At 37.3% G+C, this 9883-nt stretch overlaps 1 protein-coding gene across 1 annotated transcript in view; it reads left to right on the top strand.

Moving 5' to 3' along the window:
* The window catches only part of LOC140140466 (uncharacterized), a 115160-nt gene extending 105738 nt beyond the window's left edge, over nucleotides 1-9422 (top strand). The window contains exons 39-43 of the mRNA XM_072162225.1: nucleotides 2160-2195; nucleotides 3948-4031; nucleotides 5220-5255; nucleotides 6951-6998; nucleotides 9396-9422. Of these exons, the coding sequence (XP_072018326.1) occupies nucleotides 2160-2195; nucleotides 3948-3977 (66 nt within the window). The 3' untranslated portion in view covers nucleotides 3978-4031; nucleotides 5220-5255; nucleotides 6951-6998; nucleotides 9396-9422. The remainder of the gene's footprint in view (nucleotides 1-2159; nucleotides 2196-3947; nucleotides 4032-5219; nucleotides 5256-6950; nucleotides 6999-9395) is intronic.
* The last annotated feature ends 461 nt before the right edge of the window (nucleotides 9423-9883 follow it).

Genomic DNA, 9883 nt, shown 5'->3' on the forward strand with positions numbered 1-9883 from the left:
GCTCGTTGTGTGTACATATAAGCTGTCATTCACAGGAGATATTAGCAAGCAGTCGATCGATGTACTCTGAATAAAACCGGTCGACCCGGTTTTTATATAAAAAGTTGAATTTTACTGTTATTAAAGCACTTCAGGCTTAGTCTTTTACGCGGTATTTTAGTACACCACTGGGCATTATAATTATGCAAAAAGTAGAAATCCGAGGAAAATTGAAGGCGTCACTGTGAAGCAAATCACACATTATGGCTTTAAGGTCATGTCTTCCATAGGGGGTGTGTGGATTTCAAATTGAATAGCCTAATCCAATGAGTACTCACTACTTACACTTTCACCACTTACGGCCTCATCTGGTCCACTGTGTTCAGGGTTGCCAAAAAATTTCAGCCCGAATTGCGGGTCAAGTAATCGAAAAGTCGCTCAATTTTTCTCTTTACCATTGGTTTCTATGGGGCAGGAAACTATCATAAGTTGCGGGAGCCAATGTTGAAAAGTCACCCAATTTCTTTCTTAACCATTGCTTTCTATGGGACAGAAAATTGTCATAAGTCGCGGGGAAAATCTTCAAAGTCGCCCAATTGAGCCAATTATGACTGCAGTTTTTCATACTGCCAACAACACTTCTGTTGCCAAAGTTCATTGCACTTGTGGTGCGAGAACCACCTTTTCTATTCTATATTTGGAACAGGACACATGAAAAAATCCATGCTCAAGCAGATGGACTACAGCAACTGGGAAATGCATGCTGCTTTACATTTTTTCCAAAATTGCTGGTTTCTTCCCCCTTAATTTATCATATGAAATAATTACTTAATGAGAAATTTCTAGACTTATCCTGTTCCTACAAATGTCAATTATTATATGCGCTGCTGTTTTACGAGGGTTCTATTTACGCAAATTTTATGAGTGGACATACAAACAGGCACAAAAACAACAACAGAAAAAAGTCCCAAAATAGCCTATACTTGTTAGGCCTATATTTTTCTTAATTCATTGGTTAAGTTTGTTACCTATATTGCGTTGTGGAGTATCAAAACCTTTTTATATTATGGCCTCGTTCACTCCTGGCAGGTTATATTGATTTATCAAGCAGAAGACTATCCCCTCTTACAACCTATCGACAGGTACAAATTCTGCAATGAGGTGCCAAAACATTTCAGCCCGAATCGCGGGTCAAATACCGGGGTCAAATAATCGAAAAGTCACCCAATTTTTCTCTTTACCATTGGCTTCTATGGGACAGGAAACTATCGGAAGTCGCGGGAGCCAATGTTGAAAAGTCACCCATTTTTTTTCTTAACCATTGGTTTCTATGGGACAGGGGTTGTCAAAAGTTGCGGGAAAAATCTTCTTTTTTTAGGGGGGTGGTACCCTCAAAGCCTTTTTCCCGATCTCAAGCGTTCACTAAAAGATAGTGCCAGGCGCGAGAGCTTCGCTCGCTATGCTTCGCCTTCAATATAATTATATTTTAACCAGTACTTTTTTGGTCCTGGTGACAACCCTGCCAACAACAATATAAACTGAGCTCAAAAAGAAACTTATATTTGAAACTTATATTTTTACAACTTAGAATCACAAGGTCATATCTTAAAATACTGTCAATCAAAATGAACCAAAATTACACACATGATTACTTTAATACTCTACTCAAAACACATGTTAGTAACCAAGCAGTTGTCCAACTGACACAACAGCAAAATACACTGTCATGGGACAGCTTCCTGGACTTCCTCCACTTTCACAGCCCAACATTTGACACACAGCACAAAAAAATCTGTGAGAATGCACACAAGATCCTTGCACAGATGATAAAACGGTGCTGCTTTCTGCTTTTCATACACTTTTTTCATGAAACAGGGCTGGGCTGTGAATGTGGTCCAGGAAGCTGTTCCATGTCAGTGCATTTTGCTGTTGTGTCAGTTGGATAACTGCTTGGTTACTGACATGTGTCAAGAGTAGAGTATTGAAGTAAACCTGTGCAAAATTTTGGTTCAATTTGATGGACAGGATTTCAAGATATGACCTTGTGAAAAATTATAAGTTTCTTTTTGAGCTCAGTTTATATTTGTGATAAAATAGGTGTAACCTATAACCATATTTGGAACGTAGATTCTAAAAGTATACAAACAAATTAAAGCTTTTGTTTTCCTTTGTTCTTAAAGGTTTTAGAGGTGGTGTTGGTGCCCAATTTGGTAAAGGTAAGTGGAAAAAAATTGTTATTAAATATAAATAATGTGCAGGAGTGGTTTGTTCAGGGGTGTAGACAGCTTTCTTGGTTAGAAGGGGCAAAATAAGAATTTGGGGTCAAGGAACAAAAAAATATTCCCGGTTGCATCATTTTTACTCTGTATTTTTGATAGGATATATACATATCCTGGTTTTTTTTAGAGAGACTGTACATGTAAAGTCTCTGAGCTTCCAAAAAAGGCTTTATTAGGACAGTGTGCGCACATTGGCATTTTACACTATTTTGGCCCATGGTGGGGGGGGGTAACTTTTGGTGGGAAATGGGCTCCTTTGCTCTTTTCTTTCCTTTTGCCTTCACAATTTTTTTTTAGGGGGCCACTTTTCTCTTTCATTGTGTGTCAGGGGGCACTCTGTCCCCTCCCCTCTTGGTTACGCTGCTGGATTTGTTTGGAGGTGTTGTTCATGGCCACTACTGCCCCACTTCAGGGGAAACACTTGCTTTATAGGGTTGACAAACATTAGAGTTGACACACAGCACAGTGCAAGTCACGAAGTGCATGTCATGAAGTCATTAAAGTAGGCCATGTGGTCTAAAGAACGAAAATGCAAGCAACACATACCAAATCTACAAAACGTCCCTTACAAATAAAACTTAGGTCTGAAAAAAAATTGTTTGATCGGCGTAACCCAACCGACCCTAAAAATAGGCCCAACCCTAGACTTTTTTTTCCTTTTGTAAAAAATATTTCCATAATTAAAACAAAATAATTAAAATTTAAAAAAAAAAGAAGAAAGTTCCATGGCCTATATATCATATGCAATTTACAGCTTATAAATGTGTGTGTAAAAAAATAATAATAAAAAAGAAATTTATGTTAGGCTAATGAAAGTTGATTCCTTGTTTCCCGTTACCCTACTCCGCACAAAACCAATTGCTGGCCAAATATTTCATTATTTTGAATAAAACATTGATTTCTAACAAACTTTAACATACCAATAAATAATTGTGGTTTTAAATATATCATAAATCTCTTTTTGTTGATTTTCAGGGATTTTCTTTGCAGTAGGAGCATGGTATATGGTTAATAATGAATTAATAATGAATACCTACTCACTTCTCTGTCCCGCACTTTTTGATCTGCTCTGATCTCATCCCGTAAAAAATATTGTGAAAGTTTTGATAATAGTTGTACAATCACCTTCATGTGGTTGTAAACTACATCTGTAAACTACAAACTGTGATTTATCACATGTATACATGGGTAGTTATTGTTTTACACCTGTAACAGATGCAATAATGAAATGTTATGAAATAATGAATAATGAAAAATGAAATGGTCACCTACACAGTCATGAAATATTGTGTAACGGGAAACAAAGAATTGACTTTCATTGGCCTTACGCCAATCAAACAATTTTTTTAGGCCTTATTGACATGCTATATGTGACCCCTCGGCACAACTGAGCCCGGATGTCGCCAGTGCCACTATTGAGATATGCTCCATCAAACTTAACAATAAACAATAGGAAACAAAGGATTTATTGACTGTTTTATTGATTTTTCACTACTTAAATGTCAAGTACTATAGACATGATATACATCATTTTAAAGCTAATTTCAAGCAGAATATTTTGGTTGAATATCTCAAAAATGATGATTGGCGACTTCAGGGCTCAGTTGTGCCGAGGGGTCACATATAAACAATATCATGAATACCAACAACATTTGGTATAATGAGTTTGAAATATCTTTCATTAATTAGATAAGGCAGCTAATCAAGGAGGAAAGATGAATTTGGGACAAAAAGCGAAGGGCAAATTCGGTGCTGCAAGATTCACAATGGGAGGTAAGTTCCAGAGCTAGACTCCATCCTTCAATCATATATCGACTAAGCATTTTTGTGTTATGCTGGTTTCATACTTTCTGCCGCTTGCCGCTGAGTGGCGTGACGCTTTATGCCGTGCAAGCGGAGCAGCACACCACTGAGCAGCAGCGGCATCTGAAAGCTGCTGTTGCCGCTCAGTACCACTCCAAAAGCGTATTTTGTTCTAATACATCAGAGCTGCACCTGCACTCCAAGTTGACTTGAACTCAACTCCCAGCGATACTGCCGCTTGGGCGAAGCGGTGGAGTGATCGATATATCGACTTGCTGCTGGTCACTGTTAGCATTCCTGGTGGGACTGCACAGTGAAGCAAAATCATCTTCAAAGCGGCAAGCGGCAGGAAAGTATGAAACCGGCATTAGACCCGGTCCACATAAATGTGTTTTTTCCTGTCTATTACAATTGTATCATAATCGTATTATGATATTAGTCTTGTGTATCCGCCCAATGTCGTCGGCATACAACAATCGTGTCATCATTGGCAAATGATGAAAATTTCCATTATTGGGCCGGTATTATAGCATGATGTTGTCATAATTGCCAATGCAAATTACCTGTGTACACACATTTAGTCATTTTATTCATGTTTACTCAATGGACTTCATAATTGCCGTAGCTTGTGTATAACCAGAATTTATTATGACACATTGACGAGGTGCTGATTATGCTCTCATCATACATTTATCATAATCGTGTCATAATCTGGTAATTACAACACAATGACAAAAAATGCGGACTGGGTCTTGGTGACAACTGAAAAACAAACATTCCAAAATGTGATCGATATAAGAAAATATGCAACTTTTGTCATGTCATTCACCTTGATAAAAAGCTTCACCAAGGCAAACGGATTTTGTTGTACTTGTAAGACAGAGTATAGTTGTGTATTTATTACCTTCATATATGAAAAGAATTACATATTTTCTTTCAACATTTGTTTTGATTCTTTTGTGAATTTACGCAAGGACTTTAAAAAAACGAAAAATTCTCACCTAATATGAGCTGATCATAAATGATAGAAGCTTCATCAAGGCAAATGGATTTCACTGTTTGTAAGACAGAATATTTGCTTCTTTTTTTTTAATTTCCTTCATTATGAAAATTTTAATTTTCTTTCAACAATTTTTTTGATTGCATATCTAATTTCAGCACAAATGACAAGTCTGTCTCAACCAGGTGGAGGAGGTATGCTCTGTATTTACCATGAGAACTACCTGCCGATTGGTCAAAAAGAAGTTTTCAGTATCAATTGGCCCAATCAGCCACATTGTTAGAATAATTTCACCATGCAAAAAAATTAGGGTGAATTATTAGGAAAGCTCCATTCTGATTGGTGATTAAAGTGAAGATATCATGTAATTGACCAATCAGAAGGATTGTTAGATCGGCAGGTAGTGCTCAGGGGATTAAATGTCTGTCTTGCTGTTTGTCTTTTTTCAACTGTATGTCTGTCTAATAAGCATCATTTTTCACCAGGTTCACCATCACAAATAATAAAGGAGACAAGTAGCAAAAGTGATCCCAGCTGGGAATCAAACCCAGGACCTTGAATTTATGAGACCCATGCCTTCACCACTCGGCCATGTGAGATTCATGATTAGGCTGGTATTTGAACCTATAAGTGGTCATAAACTTATCTCCTCCCTGCAAATAGCCCATCTACTTGTCTCCTTAGCTACTGGGGTTTCGCTGGCCCAGCCAGTGATTCTGTGTGTATATATGACTTTTGTAAAATTTTTGGGGTGTTAGGGTTAATAAACTCATGTGCATTAGCAGTCGTGTAGCTTGAGTCATCTTATTGGGGGGAGGGGGCACCGAACCTGATTTGGGGGAACAAGTTGTTTTTCCGAAATTTTCCTATGTGATTTTCTAAATTTTTAAATTGATTGGGGGAGGGGCATGTGCCCCTATGACACCCCTCTGCGCATTAGTATGTGAAAGCCATCCTATTTATTATTAGTTATTATCAGAAAAACAATACAAGAAAAGAGTGTGCTAAAGACACAATTAAAAATAAATGGATGAATAATCATGAGTCTGCAATTTTAGCTTGTTTTACTATTTAAAAAAAAACATAACCCATAAAAACGGTAAAGGGGATGAGCTGGGACCCACTTAACGTGTACACCTGGGTGGGGAGAGGCAATATGCCAAATCAGCATTTGAAGTTTGCAATGCATTGTAGGACAGTTTTTGCAGTTTTGGGACACTTTGACCTATCAGAAAATTCAGAAATATTGGGTTTTTGTATGTACAAAATATAATCTAAAATGTTTTACAATGATTAAAACAATATTATACGATATTAGTATTTTATGAATTAATTATTTAGTATTTTTAATGATCAACATTATGACAATAACAAGAAAATTAATAACAATTATGTCAATTTGTCAGAGGTCAAAGTGTCCCAAAACTGCTCTCAAAAACTGGAAGTTAGAATTGCGATTGGGCTTATAGGGGTGAAGAGCCTTCCAACACGTTGACACTGGGGATTCGAACCCACAACAGTCTTTCCATTTACCTTCTGTAACGACCTGTTATCATCATCAGGCAGTAGTGACTAGCTGACTGCCTTCACACCGGATGGTGTTGATTTTTCTAGATATGTCTTTCTGGATATTTTTTGTGTTTTTGTATAGTTTTTTAGTGTTTCTAGAATAAGATTTTTTTTTAATTACGGCAACACAATCCGGCTTCAAATGTGGGGGGGCATAAATTGTCAAAAATTGGCTGAAAAGAACAAAAAAATGTGTAATTTTGCCAAAAGTTGGAACAACATGTTTCCCTGCTGCCTCCACACCCCGGATTGATGCCCAAAGATGGTATATATTGCATTTTGAACTGGGACTCATCACTTGTTTGGTTTTTCCCTTCCAGCTATACCAGCATTGACGTTTCCAACTGCTGATAAGGATGCTTTCTCAAGTAAGTTTTATTCAAACACATTTTTTTTATGAAAAAAAAACCTGACATGCAGAGATCAGTATTTTGTGGAAAGTTGTTTACTTGACTGCTCAATAGACTTTATTTCAACACAGAGGCCCAATACAACAAAAGTCCTTCCTTGTGGCGGTGCATACATAATGACAAAACAATTTCCAAACCTTAGTATCTATACAATTCAGCAAATTACTTCAGCAGTGATCATCTCCCCTGTCTGATTATCGCGTAAAAAGAACTAGGTCACGCGTTGCTGCACAGCTTGACCAGCAAATGAGGTGCCGATGTGATGATGACGTGATTCAATTAGCCAATCAGAACCACACTTCCGTATACGCCATAAACTGTGCCAATTTGGCGACTGCTGAAATTCTGTGCTGAAAACTATAGTAACATATTTACTGAAGTCAGCCCTAATATGTTAGAAATAATATTTTTATGGGTCTATGGGCAAATAACTATTCACATTGTATATCCTTTAAAATTGCATTTTAAATAATAGACGCGACACTTGTTTTATTCCTATATTGATTTTTTCTTTTTTTTTATTGGTCCAATATTTTTTTTAATTATTATTTTTACCACTTTATCATATTGCAGATTTCCATTTTCCATTTTCAAAATTGCCAATTTTGTGTGATTTTTCCATTTTGCGTAAACAGTAAACTTTAGTCTAAAATAAACAATAGGTGCCATATTGCAGGTGAAAGGTCATAGGAAAAATGTCAAAAGGTTACCTATTGTGACCCAACTTTTGTAAGAAAAATATGGCGCGACCCACAGCATAATAGAGATGCTGTTACTTACCGAATCTGATCAGTGGTATACTGGGAAAAATGTCCAAATGGATGGGGTGGTACAATTTCCGAGTCGTCCCACTATTTCGTGCGCAAAAATTTTGAATGCTAAAATGTGTCAAAATGGGGTCACATGACCAATACAAGGGTACCCTGCACTTTAATGCACAGAGATATATTATTTTTCCCGCAAGTCCCGCGACCCCTTTTGGAAGAGGCAGCGACTCCCACAAGGGTTGTGACCCACAGTTTGCGAATCGCTGTATTAACAATCTTCCTGATTTAGCTACAACATGTCCCAGGGGCCACTCATATAAAAAGTTGTAAACATGCATGTGAACAAAAACATAGAATAAGGGTGGATTTTTCTACTGAAATGCAAGCCCGTGTTAAGGGTATCAAAATCATTGATTATAGCAAATAAGGGTGTCTTTTTTGACACCATGTGTCCATGCTAAAGGTAGTTAAATCCAATCACATTCTTACCCTGCAATCGTCATAATAAGATAATATTGCCCAATAAAGCAGGCAAAAATTAGACAATAATTACTGCGCACCATCTATTTTGAGGTCATTTTGTGAAATCGGAGAGTTTGTTTTGGGCAGAGGTATTTTTCCGAGGCCCAAAAAGAAACTTGACAATTTCACACAATGAACTTAAAATAGATGGTGCAAAGTTATTATTGACATTCATTATCATCGTATCTGATATTTTGAACAAATCAAAATGGCATTTTATGTCATAAAACGTTGTTAAATATAACCAGTTTTAATTATTGTTATTACCTACCCTACAAAAAAATCGACTAGGCCGATTACCATTTGTGCCGACAACAAGAGCTACCAATCACAGAAGTGCGAGGCATTGCGTAGGCGTGTTCGTTGCGATAACGCTTAGTGTATACACACACACACACAGAAGTCATTGTAGCGCGTCAGGAGTCATTGTGAGTTATTAATGGCCGCGCAATTAGTGAGCGGTCAGGCAATCAATATCTTTTGATTGGATCGCACTTGCTACGTATATTAATGAGGTTATAAATTATGAGAAAAGGGTTGGGTTTTAATCCACTTGTAACATTGTCCTTGTTAAGGGACGGGTATGGTTAACAAACCAAGGGTCATTTTGAAGACACAATGGTTGTCCTTGTTAAGGGTTCTTTTCTGAAGTGCATTCACACCCATGCTTACAACTTTTATATATGAGTCCCCCCCAGCAAGACAGCCACTATCTGTCCAGCGTAAGCTGGTTGTGTACCATGCATTATAATTATATAAAACAATGGTGCCTTCTCGTATCGGATTTCACATAAGATACTGAAGCGGGAAAGTCTTAACAAAAATAAACAGAAGTGCATTCAAATTAAAATAGCTGCATGCACTTCATTAAGATGCACACAAATATTAAGTTTCCAACTCAACACGCATTTATATTGCACCATGCATAGGCATGACCATTGTTTCATTGTAGTGGATATCGCCAAAATATTGGACCTGCCCATCCCCTATGACAACATACATATTAAACAATAAAAATTTGTATCATTTATTGTTTAAATAACCTGTATGTATGCTTTTTCCATAGATAACATGATGACAATTACCAAAAATATACAAAATAAAATTGGCAGCACAAAGTTTCAACTTGGACGAGGTATGTAAATATATTATGATACTTCTTGTTGTCTCCAGTGTTGCCTAAACTTTTCTCGAGTGTTGCCCAAACTTTTCTCCAGTGTTGCCCAAACTTTTCTCCAGTGTTGCCCAAACTTTTCTCCAGTGTTGCCAAAACTTTTCTCCAGTGTTGCCAAAACTTTTCTCCAGTGTTGCCTAAACTTTTCTCCAGTGTTGCCTAAACTTTTCTCCAGTGTTGCCCAAACTTTTCTCCAGTGTTGCCCAAACTTTTCTCCAGTGTTGCCCAAACTTTTCTCCAGTTTTGCCCAAACTTTTCTCCAGTGTTGCCAAAACTTTTCTCCAGTGTTGCCAAAACTTTTCTCCAGTGTTGCCTAAACTTTTCTCAAATTTGGGGTGCGACCGCATCCGCAGGCATTTTAAACAACAGCACAATACAAC

The sequence above is a fragment of the Amphiura filiformis genome, chromosome 19 (assembly GCF_039555335.1).
Source record: "Amphiura filiformis chromosome 19, Afil_fr2py, whole genome shotgun sequence".
Lineage (NCBI taxonomy): Eukaryota > Metazoa > Echinodermata > Ophiuroidea > Amphilepidida > Amphiuridae > Amphiura > Amphiura filiformis.